Source organism: Prunus persica, chromosome G4 (assembly GCF_000346465.2).
Source record: "Prunus persica cultivar Lovell chromosome G4, Prunus_persica_NCBIv2, whole genome shotgun sequence".
Classification (NCBI taxonomy): Eukaryota; Viridiplantae; Streptophyta; class Magnoliopsida; order Rosales; family Rosaceae; genus Prunus; species Prunus persica.
This window is the reverse complement of record NC_034012.1, coordinates 25,163,922-25,183,857: the sequence shown is the minus strand read 5'-3', so window position 1 is coordinate 25,183,857 and position 19,936 is coordinate 25,163,922. Positions and strand designations below refer to the sequence as shown.

The following is a 19,936-nucleotide window of genomic DNA, read 5'->3' as shown; positions in this document are numbered from 1 at the left end:
GATATGAGTCCCTTGCATTATTGCTTTCCACCTCTCTCTTATCTACATTGTCGATAATAATTGTGGTAGGCATGATGATGTCCCCTTCGTTATGGCCTTCCATCCCTATGTCTTTTACTTTTGTCAGATAATAATAGTGGTAGATGGATGTGGGTCTCATTAGTTATGGCTTCAGATAAAAAATCTAATCTCTTCAGATTACATCTTATAATAACCATTGGATCGAATTACCTCATATGAATCTCATCCGTATATTTGTTATCTCTTAAACCATCACATCCTCTATAAATGAACAACCATCTTATTTTCATAACACACCACTTCCCAACTCTTGTATTCTCAATATTCATTCTTCTACCACCGCACAAGAATGGCCAACAATGGATATGATAGCTCTTCTAGTGATGAGACAAGTGCCAACATAATGTTTTTGGAAATGTTCGAAAACTACCAAAGGAAAAAAGCAGCGAAGAATAAGGAGAAGACCTCGATGGTTGTCCATGGGGTACATCATCATGACGACGTACTATACCAAGAGATCGAGTAAGTGCCCATGAAAACCTTTTTCAAAATTACTTCTCTAACCATCCGTTGTATCCCCCTTCAAATTTTCGTAATAGATTTTGCATGAGGCATGAGTTGTTTAATCGAATAATGGAACAAATTGTCCCTTTCGACGATTACTTCAAACAAAAACCTAATGCCACTAGAAAGCTTAGTTTCTCACCACAAGTGAAGATGACAGCCGCCATGCGTATGCTTGCATATGGTACAGCAGCTGACCTCAATGATGATTACTTGAAGATAGCAAAGACCACATTCTTTGAAGCTTGCAAGAGATTCTGTCATGTAGTCAACAACTTATACGGAGCTGAATATCTTCGTAAACCAACGAGGGCGGACCTACAAAAACTGCTCCAAAAAGCTGAGGAACGGGGGTTTCCTGGCATGCTAGGAAGCCTTGACTGCATGCATTAGGAGTGGAAAAACTGCCCAATGTCACACCATGGGGCATACACGGGCCACCATGGTCATCCAACCATAATCCTTGAAACGGTTGCTTCTTATGACACATGGATCTGACACGCCAACTTCAGAATGCCGGAAGCATATAATGACCTCACTGTATTATACAAGTCACCCCTTTTTGATGACGTCATTCAAGGACGTGCTCCGCGGGTCCAATATTATCTGAATGAGAAAACAAGCAAGGTAATCTTGCAGATAGAATATATCCAAAGTGGAACACAATTGTCCAGTCATTTTCGGATCCTCAGGGATGACAACATCAATTATTCTCTAGGATGCAAGAGGCGTATCGTAAGGATGTGGAGAGAGCTTTTGGAATTCTTCAAGCTCGTTTTGCAGTTGTTGCGAGGCCTGCTCGCTAATGGTACCGAGAAGACATTTGGGAGGTACTGAAAACTTGCATAATTCTTCACAATATGATTATTGAAGATGAGCGTGACCAAGACGACATAACTCATGCTGAGGACACACCATACCATGTGGATGAGGCTCCAATACCGCATGAACTTGGATCACGCAATATACAATTAGAATCTATTAATCGAAGCATAATAATTGATCCAACTGCCCACTACAACCTTCGATCTGATATCATTCAACATTTGTGGGAGTAATATGGAACAGAACTTTAATTTTTATCTTTTTAAATTCAGTGTTGTGTGTTTAGAATTCAATAACTAAATTGCAATGTCATTGCAATTTAGAGTTGTGTATTTAGAATTCAATGTACTTGAAATTTGGAGTTGTGTGTTTAGAATTCAATGTACTTGCAAACTAGAACAAACTAGAATTCATTAAAACAAACTAGAATATTCTTTAAATAAAATAAAGTACAATGGAATTTAAATAATAAACCAAAGTACACGGAATTTATATAAGACAAACTACAATATTCTTTAAATAAAACAAACTATTAAACTATTCTAGAAATCATCATCTTCTGGGGGTTGGGGACGATAGACTTCATCCTCAAAGTTAACGAACGGGAAGAACTCTTTGCGATAATATCAGCTTGTTTCTGTTGGACCCATCGCCTTATTGCCGGAGTTTGGATTGTGGCGGTTTCCTTAAACATAACCTTCAACTCTTTGTTCTCAATCATACAATCTTTGTAAGACCTCATAATTTCCTTCATCTCTTTATCATCTTGAGATGACTCTTCCACAATAGCCTTTCTTTTTAGCTCCTTAGCTTTTTTTGTGTCCCATAGGCCTTCGCCATGGGTTTGAGGTTTGTGGGGGTGCTTGAGTTTCTGGAATGGATTCATACGGTGAATCATCATCTAAATAAATAGATTCATCCACTGAAGAAGCGTCACAAAAGGGGAGGATTGAAACCCTTCAAAGGGTTGCCACTTATGAGCATGTTGAACAACATTCCAACAGTGGTCAATGAGGAATACTTTCTTGGTCCTCTCGTAAAAAAGTCATTTTGCATCAATAATCTACACATATTATATGCAATAATTTAAATTAGTTGACAAAATATTAAGTTGGCAAAATAAAATAAAAAAATAAAAAAACTCACATTGTCATTTTCATTTTGGCCACTCTTGTTCAACCTTTCCACTTGAGTAAGACACTCGGAGAATTTGTTGCACATTTGGGAGATGTTAATCCAAAGCGATTTCAAGCTCTTTGATGATCTAACTTCTTGGGCATCGAGATGAAATTGTATGACTTGATCTCTTATTCATTTCCACATCATGCCACTTGATTGACAATTTCTGATAATTGGATCTTCACTAATGATTATCCAAGCTCGGCATAGAGCAACATCTTCATCGATGGAGTAATTTGCACCTTTTTGCTTTGAACTTTCGGCCATTGGTGGAAAATAGATTAACAAAAAAATTACAAAAAATTAAATAATCGAGTGAGTGAAAAAATTTGACAAATTGAGCAAGAGTGATAAAGATGTTGTGATGTGTAAAAATTATGAGAGATATGATGGATATTTATAGGGAGAATTGAGTTGCAAATCTATTTATTAAATAAAAAAATAAAAAAAAGACACAATGGCTGTTTATTGCTGTTGGACATCAATTTGGAATATAGTCGTTGGACAACAATTTGGCCGTTTATTGCCGTTGGAATAGAGTTGTTGAAACAACTTTGTAATTTTGGTTCATGTATGTGGGCCAACATGCAAATGAACAGCCAAGTTTTTGGCAAGTTCATTATGCACAGTCGCAGGCAAGTGAGAAATAGCACAAAAGTGGGCTGCAACTTTTTCAATTGGTGGGTCTCACTCGGTTTTAAGGGCTTCAACCAAGCTCATACATTTAGCTACTACTCCAGTTGGGCTTTAAGTTTTAGAGCCCAAATTTGCACCATTGGGGATGCCTTTTTAAAAAGAGTTTGTATATATTGGAGCCTTGTGGTGGTTGAGCCCCAAATAGAGCTCCCATTGGGGATGGCCTTAGGTTTAATTGGTCTTGGTACCATGCAAAGTTTATTTTACAAATAGATAAAAACTGGGATTATGTTTTGAAGTGCTGTAGCTTTGTGGCCTCGGTACAAGTTGTAGACTTGGTCACGATTTGAACCTATTTTGTGAACTCATTTTGGCTACTTTTGTTTTGTATATCAATTTCCATATAATGTCTTTTGTCAATTTCTTTCTCAAATTTGAATTAGTACCTATGATTATTTCCCTAAAAAAAAAAATTGAAACCATAAAGTTTGAGGGTTGTTCAGGAGTAAAAGTCTTGCTTTTGGGGTTTTGACTCCTTTTTCTTCAACAAAAAATGAGCTTCAAAGAGGTTTTACATATTGAAAAGACTAAAATACCATTTAAAATGAATGGAAAATTGGATGGGTCAGGTGATAAATTATGGATTTTGAAAACTTAAGGTGACATTTCGCTTAAATTTTTCTTTAAAGTGACAAATTGAAACTGATGTATAAGTTTAAGTGACATTTCTACAAAAATCCCTATTTATAATCTAATTTGAGGAAATAAAATCAAAATAAATGTTCAAGTAGATAGTTCGGTTCCTAACTTTTGGTAAAAAAACAAAAAAAAGAAGAAGTCTAGTTTAGGGTAGGGATACTTATCCTAAAAAAGAAGAAGTCTAGTTCGGTTCATAGATACTTATCCTAAAAACACATTTTCGTGGATAACTCATTTGAATTTTGGCGCGCTTTTTATTTTTTAAATTTCCGCCATTTGTCGGTGTTTTGCCAGAAAGCAATGAAATGAAGAGAGGATTGTATAAGAATTTAAGGAAAGGAGATCAAATGGCTGAGACTTTGGAAAGAATGAAGAATTGAATATTCAATTGAAACAAAGCTTTCCTTCCTTCGTTTCGTTCGTAGGTTGTTGATAGATAGATAATAACCCTCGAAAAAGTCCCAAAACACTCGAAAATGTCGACGTGGCAGATGTTCGCCGACGCCGGCAACAATTACCGGTGGTATCCCGACACACCAAACGGCGCCGTTTATCCTACTCCTACTACTACTACTACTACTACTCTTCATAGTGATAGTGAAAGGCAGCAGCAGCTCAAGTCGAGCAGTCGGCTGCCTTCCATGGCGGATCTGCTGCTTCAAGGTTGTTCGAAGCTTGCAGAGGCCCAGACTCAGAATCAGAGAAATGGCTTTGATGCTGATGACGGTGTTGGGATGTTTCGCAACGGATTTGGAAGACCCGTCGCCATCAAGCCATCCTCCTTAGCCAAAGCGTCGTCGCTTCTTCAAACTGGAACTGGTAATTAGGGCATTCTGCTGGATTTTTTCAATTTCTCTGATTTATTTATTAAAATGTCCAATGCCAAAAGGTTTTTCTTTTCTTTGAGTTTTTGGTGGTCTCAATCATTCTGGGGAATTTGGTTTCTGCTTCTCATATCCTCTGTTTGTTTGCCAAGGAAAACCCTAAGGATGTGAGAGCAATAGGAAAATGGAAAAAAAAAAGACACAATTTTATATAAAATTAGGAACACCTTTATTTGTTATGACTCAATCAACCACAAGTGACCAAATTTTCTAAGCTCAATGTACTGTGCTGCAGGCCAAGTGCAAGCTACGAATAGTAGAGGTGGTTTCTCTAATTCCCTTTTCCAGACTGGCTCTGGGAAAATGGTTAATATATCTCCGGACGGTCTTGTGAGGGCAAAGACATTGCTTGGTTTGGGAGACGACAATGATCACAGCAAGCTTCCGGGTTCCAACAGTGGTGGGGTGGCTATGGATGCTGCATCCATTTCAAGGTCTCCGTTAATTAATAAGACTGTTTCAGTACAAACTAGATGTAAGAAGAATGAGGCTGATCTAAATTTTATGTCGCCTGAAAGGCTTAATTTAACTCCGGACAAACCTTCATCAATCAAGTTCCATACAGCTGGAGGAAGATCTATATCTGTTTCTACTGATGCACTGCAACGTGCAAGGAGTCTACTTGGTGACCCAGAGTTAGGGAGTTTCTTGAATGAGGGGGATGCAGGTGACTCCGTTTTCTCATTTTCAAAAGGTAGAGGACATGATGAACGCACTCCCTTCTCCCATCAGAAAATGACTAGGAAAAACTTTTTAACTAAGACTTCTGTATCTCCACTGCAATCATCATCTAAGCAAGTGCGGTCATCGTCGGCCATAAATTCCAGCACTAATCTGATTACACAATTTGATGTTGTTAGCAATGAAAGTGTCTGTAAGTCAAACAGTGAGTTACCTTATCGGCAGGAGAAGCCCCTTAGCGACAAACCTTGTATCATCAAGACAGTAGAAAACAATTATTTGGAAAATGGTGGTAGTTTGAGGATTAATCCTGTTGGAAAGTCACTAGCCAAGCCATTGGTTGATATTTCAAATACCGTTGGCACCACTGCTATGAATAGCACACAAAAGAGTGGTGTAAAGAGGAGGCTTGGAAGAAGTTCTATTTCTCCATTCAAGAAGCCTCGCACTTCCAACTCCTCCACTCCATTGCACAAGAATGTTCCTCTTGTCCGTAATGGTACAATTTAATAATCTCTTAGTATAATTTTGTTGATATTAGTTACTAAATATGCTTCTCATTTAAGCTACTGTTCCATCAGGTTTGTCTACTTTGTCCTCCGACCATTTGTGTTCCAAAAGAAGGGTTTCTACTAGATATCCTTTCTCAGTAACTAGAATGTATGTGAAGAAATATTTTGGAATGCCACCACCTGACCAGAACATGGTATGGAGACTAATAATTCTGTTAATTTTCTCAACAGATTATGTATGCCTTGGCACTGATAGTATTTTATGCATCAAAATGAATTTAGTTTGAGTGTTTGTCAGACCCGGGGAGAAGAATTACAGCAAGTAACGCAGAAAAGTACATGTTTCTTGATGAATCTGGCTTAAACTGCATAGGAGCAGAAGCTTTTGTCCACATGTTGGCTCGTTCTGGAGCTTTAATGCAATATACTTCCAGAGAGTAAGTGTTGCAGTGCATTACTATTTTTCTTCAACATTGCCTGACCAAAGACAATTAGAAGGAAAAGATTGAGTGCATTTCTCTTTAGCATGCACATGTAATATTGACGTATACAAAATTTGGTAACATAATTAGAGGTACAAATTTCAAATTCAATAAATACCGAAAATTGAATGCCAGCATAGAACTCACATCTACAAATTGTACATCCAATTGGCCCGATACTACGGATCACTTGGGTTATCATCTTGGATTTGTTAAGTTTGCACTGTATGGAACGTGTGTGCAGTTCATCAATAGCATATATGCCAGTGTTCTGTATCTTTGTTTAATTCTGAACCAGGTTGAGCATTCTTATTTTTTTCCTCAATCTAGGTGGGTCACAAATCACTACAAGTGGGTTGTCTGGAAACTGGCTTGCTATGAGAGATGTCATCTAGCTAAGTCGTTCGGAAATTTTTTGACAGTCTCCAATGTGCTTGAGGAATTGAAGTATAGGTATTCATACTTATAAACTTATAATATAGTTGTACAGTTTACTTTTGGGGTTTGTGGGACATCCATGGATATCAATATGCAATGCATTTTCACAGATATGAAAGAGAAGTGAATCATGGTCACCGATCTGCAATTAAGAGGATTCTGGAAGGAGATGCATCCCCTTCTTCAATGGTGGTTCTATGCATTTCAGCTATTCGTTCAAATTGTGACCCAAATATGGAGACTAGCTCCAGAGCTGAAAATAGTGGTGCTGCAAAAGTTGAGCTTACTGATGGGTGGTAAGTAATTACCTTTGTGCACTTAAACTTATTTCGAGATGGCATGTAAAATTATCTTGTCTCACAGGTATTCAGTGGATGCTGTACTGGATGCACTCCTGTCGAAGCAGCTTGCTAGTGGAAAATTGTTTGTTGGACAGAAACTTCGGGTAGCTAAGATGCTGCTCTATTGTTTTTAGTACGGCTTCTTTGATTAAAGAATTCTGTTCAGAATTGCTGCTTGCTTATAGTTATGATTTCTTATGCAGATCTGGGGAGCAGCACTCTGTGGTTGGGCTGGGCCTGTTTCACCCCTTGAGGTTCTCACTGTTTTTTGGATTTTTTTAAAGTGAAAATAAAAAAATGAAAAATCTTTACCTCCTGCTAATAGAGGGATTTCTCAGGTTTCTGCTTCAACTCAGGTGGCAAGAACAGTTACTTTCCGGCTGCACATAAATGGAACATATAGAGCTCATTGGGCTGATCGATTGGGATTTTGTAAGAACCATTTGGTTTACATTAGATTTTGGTATATTGTAGTCTCGCACTGGTTTAGTGTATTGACAGTTTTATCTTAGTCTTCTCATGCATGATTCTCAAATTTATCTCTACAGGTAAGGGTGCTGGTGCTCCCTTAGCATTTAACTGTGTCAAGAGTGGTGGTGGTGCAGTCCCTTGCACTCTTCTAGGAGTCACACGGATATACCCTGTTCTCTACAAAGAGAGGTAATTTGAAATATTTATATGTTTACTTGAGTTGATACTGTGTGTCCTTAGTTATGAACATAACCACTGTAATATATATTTTTTTCTTTTAGGTTAAGTAATGGAAGATCTGTTGTAAGATCAGAGAGGTTGGAGTCCCAAATGGTGCAATCATACCAAGAGAGGTGTCTATTCTGACAAAGCAAACGAACTATAAGTTAATTTACTTTTTGAAAGTATTCGTAATTTATGTTTCCTTTATTCATTCAAAATCTAAATTTTTTAGCTTAGCGTTTTTAAGTGTTCTCCTGTCTGGTTGCTGAACGATCATAGAAGGAATATAATGAAACTCTTTGATTGGTTCTTCCCAGAGAAATGCTCCGTTTTAGTTATTTGATCAATAGGGACAACAAATAATTAATTTTATAATTAATTATAACAAATAAAAAAAATATAAAATGAAATATCTAAATTATATTTGAAATTTTTTGACCTCAAGTATGCTCAACATTTTCCTTTTTCGTTACAAAAATATTTGGATCATATCAGGATTGCATTATGTTATGCCGTTCTAGATGGTGCTCAACAGAGGCGTCTTATGTCAAGCTTGCCTTAAAATCCAAATTTGCTTCAATATTTGATGGGAGCTACAAGATTGTTCTAGATAATTTGTGACTTTTTAGTTTAGGAGAAACCATTAAATGATTTGTTACATGATTGTTCATGTTATGCTGTTCTAGATGGTGCAGGAATGCATGACTAAAAGCAGGCCCTTAGCATGTGCTTAGGTGGGAGAACTAGATATGCTGAAATGGATAACTGGCTCGCCGAAGATTCTTACAGTAAATAAAATATGTTTCAAATGAAAAGTTAAAAATGAATTGGGGAACAGAAAGTGTTATGCTTATAAGAATACTTATAACTCATATTAATCTCAACAATGGCCTTATTATGTGGGGGCTGATTTTTCTTTCAACAATGACCTTAAGACTCATCAGCTAAATTATTGGATGGAAGTAGATTATAATTCTGCTAGATGTAAATATCAAGAATTATTGATTCTTGAGATTTAAACTCATGAGAGTTGTACTTCTTTAGAGCTAATAATTTTTTGTGTGCGTATGTACTTGGATCTCGAATTGATCTCATGCTACAAAGATACTTTTATGTAAAACAAACTTACGCTTCATCAGATCAAAGTACACTCCTTTTCAATCATATAATATATCCAAAAAATAATAATAATCCATGTTTTAGCTATTTTTATAATGAAAAGTATCTTGCACATTTACTGGTAGATATTTGGTGAAATATGAATACACTTAAAGTTTTATCTTAAAGTTTGTTTAAACAAAAAGATGATTTCTTTTTGGTGTTATATCAGCAAGTTTCAGAGGGGATGTATTTGCAATTTGCTGTAGAAAGCGGGAGTTGAAATTTACATATTCTCTTGCAAGGCCTTTCCTATGTGCTGTGATTGATATTTCTCTTGGGTGCAGGCGCTCTAATGTCATAGAAGGCATTATATCTGAGTTCCAAAGAGGACTAGAACATTCACATTTGTGTAATGATAGCGATAGTGAAGGAGCAAAACTCTTAAAGATTCTAGAAACAGCCACTGAACCTGAAATTTTAATGGCAGAAATGAGTTCAGAACAGTTGAAATCTTTTACCAAATATCGATCAAAGCTGGAGGTAGGTTTCGAATGTTTTGTTTGAGTGAAAGTCTGGTATAGAACGAGATTTTGATCATGGCAGGTTGGAACTTAGGCAATTAAGCAGTCAGACATGGAGAAATCAATTTTGAAAGCACTGGAAGATGCCGGCTTAAGTGAGAGGGAAGTCACGCCATTCATGAGGGTGAGGGTGGTTGGACTAACAAGAAAATTATGTCATGGGAAAGACAGTTCTAAAGAAGGCCTAATAACAATCTGGAACCCATCTGAGAAGCAGGTGAACCCAACTGTGTTATTGTATAGATCCCCTTTTTGTTGATCTCTCTCTCTCTTACCCCATGTGTGTTTATGAAATATAATGACGAGTCTGCTCCCTTGAACAATTATTCTCTGAATGCTACAATGGTACTTATGAACATTACCAAGTTTACCTTCTGATACAGCAGAAGACTGAGCTGGTTGAGGGACGTGCATATCGTGTTTCTGGACTTATACCAACAAGTTCTGATGTGGGTACTCTACACTTGCTAGTGAGAGGATCCACAACAACATGGCAGCCTTTATCTCAGCAGGCAGTCGAACACTTCAAGTAAGTATTATGTTTCTTATTTTCCTTTATTTTCTTTACTTATGTTAATAAAATGACTATGTCCATCTCAGGCCTTTTTTCAATCCTCGCAAATCAGTCTTATTGTCAGATTTGGGTAAAGTTCCTCTTTCCAGGTTAATCCTAGACTAAGCCTGTGCTTTTGATATTGATTCTTCTGTTTGTTCTCATAGAAAAGTAATGTTGAATTAATTGATTTATTTTTTTGGGTTGTGGGGGTGTGTTATGCAGTGAATTTGATATTGCTGCATTCGTTGTGTTTGTGGGGGAGGTTTATATAGCTGCTCACCAGAAGAAACAGTGGGTGTTCGTGACAGATGGCTCCATATCTGAATTAAATTCAGAAGAATCATGTGATTCTCTACTTGCCGTCTGCTTCTGTTCACCATACACTGGCGTTGATTCAATTGCTCCTATAAACTATAACCTCACAGGATCAACGGTATGTACTGTTCCTTCTCAATAGTCAACCTCAGAAGGTCACCACATCATATAAAGTAATGAGAAAAATCATCATGTGAGACACTGGTAGTATGTTGAAATAGAATATGAAGGTGACATTTCTTAGTTTTATTTTGATCCTATATCTGAGTAGATCTGAATTTGATCTTAATGTTTATGTCTGAATGATATGTTTGTTTGTTTGATATCTTCTTTTTCTTTGTTTCTAGTTTAAAAATAAGTTTCAACTCTGCTTTTTATATACCATAAACATCTTAAAACCAACAATTGACACATTTAACCGTATGAGTCGTACATTTATGTTTGCACTTACAACATCTTCCTTGGTTCTTTTTAATAAGAAACATAATTAAATCGAAAAAAAGTATAAACATACATACAAAACACAAGGTGTGCATTTAAAGCAATTTTAAAAAATATTACTATAATACAAAAGGCGACCTTTATACAACTTAACTGTCTTCTACATACCGGCTACCTTCATTAAGTTAAAATTCCAAATAATTCAAGATATCAGGGAAACTTAGATGAGTTATTTTAAGACTTTTAGCCAGAAAACAAAACAGCCTCTAAATGTAATTTGTCTTGGTTAATTGATTTGGTCTGCAACCACTTTGATGTATCTAAGATTGACGACTTTCATGGTGCCCTTTTGTTTAATTTGAGGGAATGATTTACGATCTTCATTAGGAAGTCATATAACCCATTAATTATGGTTATAGGATCTTTTAAGACACAAAAAGTACTATTTGAATGTGCTGCCTCTTAATTCCATACTTGGATGGTAACTAGATAGAAAGCATTTGACTCCACACCCATACTTGATCCATTTGGTCAGTAATTAACAAAATGCAAGCCCTCAGAAGGAATCCCTACCTAGAATATCGAGGTGTTTGAAGTATGTAAAAGCTGGTTTCCATTTTTGGAGATCGAGTTGTGGGATTAATATCATACTCAAATTGCCATTACCACATTCTCTCAGTAATCAACCCTCCCATTCTTTCCCAAATGAAACCATCCTATTGGCTAAAAGCAGTCTATTTATAATATTTTATATTTCTTCTTTATAGGTTGGGTTTTGTAATCTTACCAAGAGAGAAAAGGACCAAATGAATTCCCTTTGGGTAGCAGAAGCTACAGAAACTTCAGCTTACTTTTTAAGTTTTGACACTCCACATTGTTCTCATCTCAAAGATGCTGCTGTCTCCACAGAAAGATGGGGAAGGATCTCTAGCTTGGTCTGGATTTTGAAACTTTGTGTGCAGTTAATTGTATTGCCTGTGTTGTTCTCTATTGATCCTTTTCTTTTGTTCTGTATGCAGACTATCAATAGGCTTAAGGAGAGGGTTTTGTGTATTATTGGTGCTAGCAAAGGATAGGTGGCCAAAGTAGCTGATGTCAATTATGTGCAAGTCTTTTCATATACCTCTGTTCTTTTACATCAATGAGGATATGTGGTCAAAGGAGCTGATTTCAATTATGTGTAAGTCTCATATACCTCTGTTCTTTTACATCAATGAGAGGCTACATGTAGCGTCTATATTGTCACATAGAATTTTTGTTTTTTTGTTTTTAAATTTCCAATGAGTTGAGTGATAAGAACCGCATGGCTTAGTTCAGGTTATTAGCTTGTACTATTCCTTAGATTGTACTGGACCTAGATTTTGACTTAAGATGCACTAAGCTGAGCTGGGTTCTGCGAGATAAGTAATTATGCTGTAAGCTTACATATAATTAGGATAATTTACTTGAGTTTCATAGGAATTTCGTCACTTCATGATATGAAAAGGTTCCTATTGGATTTATCATTGTCTTCTTTGCACTTAAAATGCTTTATTGATGTCTGATTTCCTTTCTCATAGATTTTCGTTACCAACTTCCAGTTGGTAGGAGTTTCATCTAGGAAGTAGCAAAAGCATGAATGCTGGGAAGAAAGTAGCAAGAGCTTTCTTATTCTGCATTTGCAACTCGATGCCATTTTCTAATGAAGAATGCCACGGTCGGTCGCCCAAGCGCGCAACACTGCTCTTTTTGACTTGGTACTTTCAAATGGTGAGCATTTTGTAATTGGGAAGATATTACAAATTGATTATTTATTTAGAAACTCAAACTACTGTCTGCTTGCTGATGGCCATTGGGTATAGTGGCACCTCATGTGCCTTAATAGTAAGGATGGAGTTTGAGTTTTTTTGGTTGTGCCTCTTGATTGAAAAAAGGAGAAAAGAAAAAAAAACTTGTATTCTTTTATATGCTTCCCAGTAGGGAAAGGGAGAAAGTGTAACAAATTGTGGATACACACACACACACACACACAAATGGAAATAGTTGGAGATTGTTCAAAAATTAACTCAAATTGAAGAATTGATGATGTAAAGATTCTCCTTAATTATAATCGGAGGTTAGCTAGTGTTTTGCTCCTCGACTATGCATCCCATCCATCCCAAGCACCTACAATGTCATGATCACATTGGTTCACCCTTCTTTTTTCTTTGGTAGTTCAAGGGACAGTTGCCTCTCCGATATGGAAACTTCTCTGCCATAAATGTCAGACATGTAAGCTCTCATGAACAATTTCCACTTGGATTGAAAAGTGAATGAGTGCAATGAAAAATCATCATAAACAAACATCATGTTACATTCACGATCATGAGCATGGATGATTGAAATCATGGAGACTTTGGTAATAAAAAATGGAAATAAATAATACGCTTGTGAGAGTCTTACATATAGCATATACGAATTGTGAATGCTCTACACTGTAAGGAAGATGATATGAAATCAATCCATAATCACAAAGGACGATAAATTCCTAAGACAACACAAGAAAAGTGAAACTAGTTGGCGCCGCTCCAACTTAATAGAACAAAGGAGCTCGGTGAGGACACCTTGATCATGTACTATCAGAATGGGCTGCAGTCAAAAGAACTGCCCCTGCTCATTCAGGATATGAGCAAAACTTCTTGGTAAGATTAAGGCTCATCAGCAACTTTAAGTTGTCTTCCTTTTCTTTTTCCAGTAGTAATGTGATATTTTGAAAGGCAAATGCAAGGTGTTTCTGCAAAATGATAACAGGGACGACGAAGTAAACCCAAAAGGTATTGTATTGTGTTTCGAGCTCAACATCAAATATGATAGGTGCCTCGCATGAAAATTGAACAAAAAAAAGTAGAAGAAAGAGTATTTAAGGACCTGTTTGAGTTTTTCCCCAGCGCGATCAGCTCCTCAACTAAAAATCTTCTTTCTTTACTTCTTCAATCCTGTAGAAATCAAACATTTCCTTTCTTTTTTGTTGTTATACAATGACTATAGCTGGGAATATTTTCACCTCTCTATCAAAATCTACCTCATGTACTGGCAACGTACATTCCTCTTTCACTATTTAGGCCAAAGTTATGATGACACTGACGGTAGGAATTTACATCAATCAATAAACTCATGAAAGCCAAACCATATTCCAGCAACTTGATGGGGATGAGTCCCATATCCTCAGAACTGAATAATTTGAAAGGCCTAAATTGTGGTTATAGATGCTGCATCAGTTTATCAGTTTGCCATTGATTTCACGCATCAATAACTTGGAGCTATCAACAACGCGTTTGCTTTCATAAACTACATAACTACACATTTCATGCCTGGGTGCTGGTTTGAGCGATCTTAATTCAACAAGGGGATCAGTAATCTGAGACTTACTGCACATCTCCCTTGCTGGCTGGACATGATTCCACCAAAAATCTGAGAGAACCATTTTCAAAACATCCCAGTACTCTGCATCCCTGTATAACCTGAATAGGCTACTCCCTTTAGGAGTCCAAACATAGAAATCCATCCAATCCCTGTCAAGTATTTCCATTAAACCCTGAGCCTGTGGAACACAGTACAAAGGAATTCGCGGCCAAGGGGTAGCCTTTTTCATATTTCCATCGAAAAATGGGCACTTAATCTCCAGTACTCCTCGTGAAGACAATCCGTATACCAGCCTATCAACCACCCCGTCTGGTGAAGCTCCTAGCCAATCATCTCCAGCATTTGTATTACCATAGACTTGAAATTCAGGAAACAAGACAGAATTTCCTGTTATCAGCTTGTATCTTTCAAGTGCTTCCTCTTCTTTGATATTGCTCCAACAGGTAGCCAGGTTACCCGAAAATGGCTCAATTGCTCCAATCTTCTCTAACCAAAGCTGGAGTCTTCGGCGATGGAAAAAACCAACGGCGGCAGCAAAAGTGCTAGCTGTCAGTTTATGTTTTCTGTGTCCTTGCCAATTTTTGAACCAGTGCTGAAGTCCACTTGAGTGAAGAACAGGATAACCTCCAGATGAAGCAAATCTCGAAGGATTGAGAACTTGTCTGTGGTTAACAAGCATACTATTACTATGAAAATAATTGGTTGCTCTAGTTTCTCCGACTAATTGCATCTGTAACAACAAAACCCTTTTTTTTTATTTCGTTAATAGTCCTGGTAAAGAGTGAAATCCAATTGGGTTGATGGAGACTTGGGCCTGTCTTTAACCCAACTCGAAGATTTCAAAAAACCTTTCAATGGTCACATTTCTATTTTTTGGCCCAAACAGTTTGTAAGTGGACGCATGGCGAGCGAGATTAAAAAATGGTCCCCCCCCCGCGCGTGTGAGCGTCTGCGGGGGGGCTGCTGAGAGTGAGTGCACAAATGCGGTGGGTGCCCACGTGGGTTGGGTGGTGTGGTGTTTGTTGGCGTTTCAAAGCTTTATCTATCGCATGTCTCTCTGCCACTCCCAAAAGCATAATCTGTCTAATTATCACACTCTACTCCGTACAAATTACTGTCTCTGCTAGTTTCGGTCTACTTGTTCTCTGCCTTTCTCCTTGTGCTTTGTTTCTGTAGACCACCACAGTTTTCAAAGATCTCTCTTGTTTTGGCTTCTGGATTTTTCCCAGTTGGCGAATTTGTGGTAAGAAACCTTGGATCTCTGGCTGTTTGGTTTTCATCTTCATGCTGCCTTTTTCTTTACTCTTATTAGTGACTTATGCTTATGCTCTGTATCAGATTCTTGCATCTTTTTTAATCTACTGCTTTGGTATGGACTGATGGGAATCCATATCTAAGTTGATGAAGTTAACTTGATGAGCTGGCACTATGGTTAGTTTGTTAAACATCAGTTAGGCTAGGGTTAGTTGAGGGTTTGTTTGGTTTGGGTTAGCACTATATCAGTCGAGAGAGTTTGTATTGTAAGGGTTGTTGAGATAAATTGTAATTTTTTTTTGGGTGAAAACGGGGGGACAAACCCCTTTACCATTTTTTGGGTAAAGAAATAGTGACAGTGTTGTTCTTGAGATATTGAGTGAAGGTGGAAGGCAGGTTTTATCATGGGCAGCCATCTTTTGTCCGTTTAATATCATCTCTTGAGCGGTTAAGCCATTTAATTCTCTTTGCCTATATTTATCCCTTTACCATTCTGAATCGAAAGGGTCAAATTTTTTTTTGGGTAGAATTATATGGAATCATAATACTAAGAACTGAAACTGCATTTCCCATTTTCTTTCTTTCATCATCTTCATCCAAATGTTAAAGTTTTACATATTAGTGTTTATGACTTTTTTAAAGAAAATAAATGTCGGTATTTCTGGACCCTCACCTCCATTATAAATGATATTCACATAAGTTGGGGAGATTAAGATCTTTATGATCATTGGTGTCATCATAACATTATCACAGCCCTCATTGAACTGCCTTGGGACTTCATTATTCATGGAATTGCCAGCTTCAGTTAGGCATTTCAGTCATCAGGTATTTGAACTAGTGGCTTAGCCAAAACAATCCTCAATTCGCTAAAGAAAATGTGAAACTCGTACTATCGCTGCCATTAGCTCCAAGAGAATGTATACTGCTTCCCCATATTTGTTGTTCACTATTTCATGGCTCTTTTCATTTTCCTTTTATAAATGGCCTTTTCAGTCGTTAGGTCTTGTGGTATAATTTGTTAGTGATTTGTTAAACCTTTGCGATGCTCTTTTCTTCTGGGAAGAGTTTCATGCTGCGGATTGAAATCAATTCTTGAGAAGAGAAGAAAGAATTGAAAATCATCAATCAGCAACTGCAATGGTAAAACTTGAAATGTTGTTTTCTTTAAAGGGTTTTAGATTTATGTAGTGTAAATTATTTTATCTGTTGCTTTTTCTTCTTGGCATATCTGGCACAGACAAAATAGTCTGTTTTCTGCCGAATACAATGCAAGTTAATGACCATATGAATGATTGTAGCCAGTAGAAGTTGGTTTTAGAAGCTGTATTAAACCTTCTTGCATAAATCATTTTCCACCATTCCACTCTGAATAAATTTGAAAGAAAGTAAAAGACATACTTTCATAGAAAGTTCTCTCCTTCTTAACCTTGGGAATGCCATAGTTATCAGTACAGTAATAACTGACAACATATATGAGGTTGTCATGTTCAATTAATGAAAATTTTAATATCAACAATAAAGAATTAGTTTGCACTTTGAACCGTCCAGCATAGTCAAATATGGTGCAACTTACTACTACATCACTTATTTGCTAGCTTAGCTTCGTAACAGATAGCTAGACTGAGTTTCTCTCTCATTTTTTGAAGTTGTAGGTCAAAAGAAAGAAAGAGTTTCCAATCCAATCCAAAGATCTATCAAAGATCTTAAAAATCAATCAATCAATCCAAGTGAATGGCGAACATAGACATCGGGGGAATAATGAAGGATCTGCCTAATGATGGGCGTATCCCCAAAACGAAGATCGTGTGCACGTTGGGCCCATCCTCCCGGTCGGTGGTGATGTTGGAGAAGCTGCTGAGGGCTGGCATGAACGTCGCCCGCTTTAACTTCTCCCATGGGACCCACGACTACCACCAGGAGACCCTAAACAATCTCCGCACTGCCATGCACAACACCCAGATCCTCTGCGCCATCATGCTCGACACCAAGGTCTCTCTCTTTCCTTACCCTTTTTTTCATTTCACATTTCCCTTCCGCTACTTACTTAAATATGTCATACTTATGCGCCGTCATGCTCAACACCAAGATCCTCTGCGCCGTTATGCTCGACACCAACGCTACTTCTGAACATGTCATACTTATGCTTGAAGTACCGCTAATTAGAATTGTTTAACCATGAATTTGCCATTTCTTTTTTGTAGGGGCCTGAGATTCGTACTGGATTCCTCAATGGTGGCAAACCTATTCAACTTAAGGAAGGGCAGGAAATCACCATTACTATTGATTACGACATTAAGGGGGACCAAGAGATGATTTCCATGAGCTACAAGAAGCTGGCTGTGGACTTGAAGCCTGGAAATACCATTTTATGTGCAGATGGTACCATTTCCCTCACTGTATTGTCTTGTGATCCAGCAGCTGGTACAGTTAGGTGCCGCTGTGAGAACACTGCAATGCTGGGTGAGAGAAAAAATGTCAATCTTCCTGGTGTTGTGGTGGATCTTCCTACACTGACAGAGAAGGATAAGGAAGATATTCTGGAATGGGGTGTGCCCAACAAGATTGATATGATTGCTCTTTCATTTGTACGCAAGGGATCAGATCTTGTTAATGTCCGTAAAGTTCTTGGACCCCATGCCAAGCACATACAATTGATGTCAAAGGTATGTGCCATTTCAATGTTTAATTATCCAGGCATTCATATACTAAGATGACCTGCAGCTTTATTTTTTTTTTTCGGTTTTTGTGTTTTGTTTTGTGTCTGCATGCTCTCTCTCTCTCTCTCTCTCTCTCTCTCTCTCTCTCTCTCTCATAGCAAATAAACTAATGGATTTATTGATAGTAGACTGGATATTATTTTCATTAGTTAACAAGTGAATGTGTGTTTCTTGTGGTTTCTAAAGGTTGAGAACCAGGAAGGAGTTATCAACTTTGATGATATATTGCGTGAGACTGATTCATTCATGGTTGCCCGTGGTGATCTTGGAATGGAAATCCCAGTTGAAAAAATCTTCCTGGCACAGAAAATGATGATATATAAGTGTAATCTTGTGGGGAAGCCTGTGGTCACTGCCACTCAGATGCTTGAATCAATGATCAAGTCTCCGCGGCCAACCCGTGCTGAAGCCACAGATGTAGCTAATGCTGTCCTTGATGGCACTGATTGTGTCATGCTTAGTGGTGAGAGTGCAGCTGGGTCCTATCCGGAACTTGCTGTGAAGATCATGGCTCGAATATGTATTGAGGCAGAATCTTCCCTTGATTACGGGGCTATCTTTAAGGAGATGATAAAGTCGACACCACTTCCAATGAGCCCGTTGGAGAGTCTTGCATCCTCCGCTGTCCGAACAGCCAACAAGGCCAGAGCCAAACTCATTGTTGTGTTGACACGTGGTGGGAGCACAGCCAAATTGGTGGCCAAGTACAGGCCAGCAGTTCCTATCCTGTCGGTGGTTGTTCCAGTTTTGACAACAGACTCATTTGATTGGAGCTGCAGTGATGAGACCCCGGCAAGGCATAGCCTGATCTACAGGGGGCTGATTCCTCTATTGGCTGAAGGATCTGCAAAAGCTACTGATGCAGAATCCACGGAGGTGATCCTGGAAGCTGCTCTCAAGTCAGCAACAGAGAGGGGACTGTGCAAGCTTGGTGATGCAGTGGTGGCACTTCATCGTATTGGAGTCGCCTCTGTTATTAAGATCTGCGTGGTAAAATAAAATTGAGGATGCAGAATGTCAACATTTGCGTTGTAAGGCAGACAGTGTGGCTGAGATGGACTTGTACTTTGCTTTCTTTCTAGTATCTCTGCACTTTATTATGTTTTAGCTAGCCTTACACAGCGCACTGAAAAGTGTAGTTATTTTCCATTTCCTTAAGCCATGCGAGAGAGGATATTTGGTCGCTCTGTATTTTTATTGCTTTATGATGCACAAAATGTATCAGCTGTCATGGAGTTTCCATGAAACAGTCTGCAGCACATGGTTGGATAAACGTGGAGATGCCGCCACACTTGTGTTTATGAGCAAGAAAAACAGTCAATCTGCCAGAGGATGGATGTATGGATTGTAATATCAAAGAAACATAATAATATTTGTTAAGCTTGCATTTGCATATAAAATCAATAAGAACTTTAACATACTCAGCTATGATTCAAACACAAGTGTTAATCAGGTAGCTAGTTCATACTCGTAGGCCAACTGAAGAAACAAACACATAAACAGGTCGCTATTATCAATCAAGGTTCAAGGGCCTCTCTTGTTTTGCATGCTTTAGAACAGATAAGCTCTGCTCATACCTGCATTCCCAGATTAAATATAATAATCTCAAGTCTCAGCAGTGAGCACAATTTCAGA

General features: G+C 37.9%; 4 protein-coding genes across 10 annotated transcripts; 3 read left to right on the top strand and 1 right to left on the bottom strand.

Annotated features, from left to right (window-relative positions):
- On the top strand, positions 371–978 carry LOC109948765. Its single transcript, XM_020562482.1, has 2 exons — positions 371–543; positions 621–978. The coding sequence occupies exons 1-2, from the start codon at positions 371–373 to the stop codon at positions 976–978; spliced, it is 531 nt and encodes a 176-aa protein (XP_020418071.1).
- LOC18780662 (protein BREAST CANCER SUSCEPTIBILITY 2 homolog B) lies at positions 4,128–12,753 on the top strand. Of its 4 annotated transcripts, none has more exons than XR_002271395.1 (19): positions 4,128–4,743; positions 5,044–5,988; positions 6,071–6,195; positions 6,284–6,438; positions 6,814–6,936; positions 7,032–7,217; positions 7,285–7,366; positions 7,466–7,516; positions 7,601–7,694; positions 7,811–7,922; positions 8,015–8,086; positions 9,401–9,596; positions 9,672–9,854; positions 10,024–10,166; positions 10,238–10,300; positions 10,416–10,626; positions 11,717–11,884; positions 11,969–12,129; positions 12,509–12,753. XR_002271395.1 is itself a non-coding variant. In XM_020562888.1 (18 exons), exons 1-18 carry the CDS (start codon positions 4,401–4,403, stop codon positions 12,023–12,025), a joined length of 3,312 nt encoding a protein of 1,103 aa, XP_020418477.1. In that variant the 5' UTR covers positions 4,128–4,400; the 3' UTR covers positions 12,026–12,482. The 4 variants fall into 4 exon arrangements, 1 of the variants encoding a protein (XP_020418477.1); XR_002271394.1 differs by having other exon boundaries at positions 10,021–10,166; positions 12,530–12,753; XR_002271393.1 differs by having other exon boundaries at positions 10,021–10,166.
- LOC109948939 lies at positions 12,865–15,100 on the bottom strand. Of its 3 annotated transcripts, none has more exons than XM_020562889.1 (2): positions 13,371–15,100; positions 12,865–13,179 (listed from the first exon to the last, which is right to left on the bottom strand). In XM_020562889.1, exon 1 carries the CDS (start codon positions 15,058–15,060, stop codon positions 14,182–14,184), a length of 879 nt encoding a protein of 292 aa, XP_020418478.1. In that variant the 5' UTR covers positions 15,061–15,100; the 3' UTR covers positions 12,865–13,179; positions 13,371–14,181. The 3 variants fall into 3 exon arrangements, with proteins under 3 accessions (XP_020418478.1, XP_020418480.1, XP_020418479.1); XM_020562891.1 differs by having other exon boundaries at positions 13,836–15,100; XM_020562890.1 differs by lacking the exon at positions 12,865–13,179 and having other exon boundaries at positions 13,242–13,701; positions 13,836–15,100.
- On the top strand, positions 15,306–19,705 carry LOC18779005 (pyruvate kinase, cytosolic isozyme). 2 transcript variants are annotated; one of them, XM_007213866.2, is made up of 4 exons: positions 15,306–15,573; positions 17,231–17,573; positions 17,786–18,247; positions 18,488–19,705. In XM_007213866.2, exons 2-4 carry the CDS (start codon positions 17,316–17,318, stop codon positions 19,298–19,300), a joined length of 1,533 nt encoding a protein of 510 aa, XP_007213928.1. In that variant the 5' UTR covers positions 15,306–15,573; positions 17,231–17,315; the 3' UTR covers positions 19,301–19,705. The 2 variants fall into 2 exon arrangements, with proteins under 2 accessions (XP_007213928.1, XP_020416937.1); XM_020561348.1 differs by having other exon boundaries at positions 15,349–15,573; positions 17,237–17,573; positions 18,488–19,492.

Bases quoted from the DNA above. Each gene is read 5' to 3' on its own strand.
- LOC109948765 (XM_020562482.1), top strand. From the start codon at position 371: ATGGCCAACAATGGATATGATAGCTCTTCTAGTGATGAGACAAGTGCC. The intron at 544-620 runs GTAAGTGCCCAT...TTTTCGTAATAG, and splicing joins GTACTATACCAAGAGATCGA to ATTTTGCATGAGGCATGAGT.
- LOC18780662 (XM_020562888.1), top strand. From the start codon at position 4,401: ATGTCGACGTGGCAGATGTTCGCCGACGCCGGCAACAATTACCGGTGG. The intron at 10,167-10,237 runs GTAAGTATTATG...TGTCCATCTCAG, and splicing joins CAGGCAGTCGAACACTTCAA to GCCTTTTTTCAATCCTCGCA. The intron at 10,627-11,716 runs GTATGTACTGTT...TCTTCTTTATAG, and splicing joins ATAACCTCACAGGATCAACG to GTTGGGTTTTGTAATCTTAC.
- LOC18779005 (XM_007213866.2), top strand. From the start codon at position 17,316: ATGGCGAACATAGACATCGGGGGAATAATGAAGGATCTGCCTAATGAT. The intron at 17,574-17,785 runs GTCTCTCTCTTT...TCTTTTTTGTAG, and splicing joins CCATCATGCTCGACACCAAG to GGGCCTGAGATTCGTACTGG. The intron at 18,248-18,487 runs GTATGTGCCATT...TGGTTTCTAAAG, and splicing joins ACATACAATTGATGTCAAAG to GTTGAGAACCAGGAAGGAGT.
- LOC109948939 (XM_020562889.1), bottom strand. From the start codon at position 15,060: ATGCAATTAGTCGGAGAAACTAGAGCAACCAATTATTTTCATAGTAAT.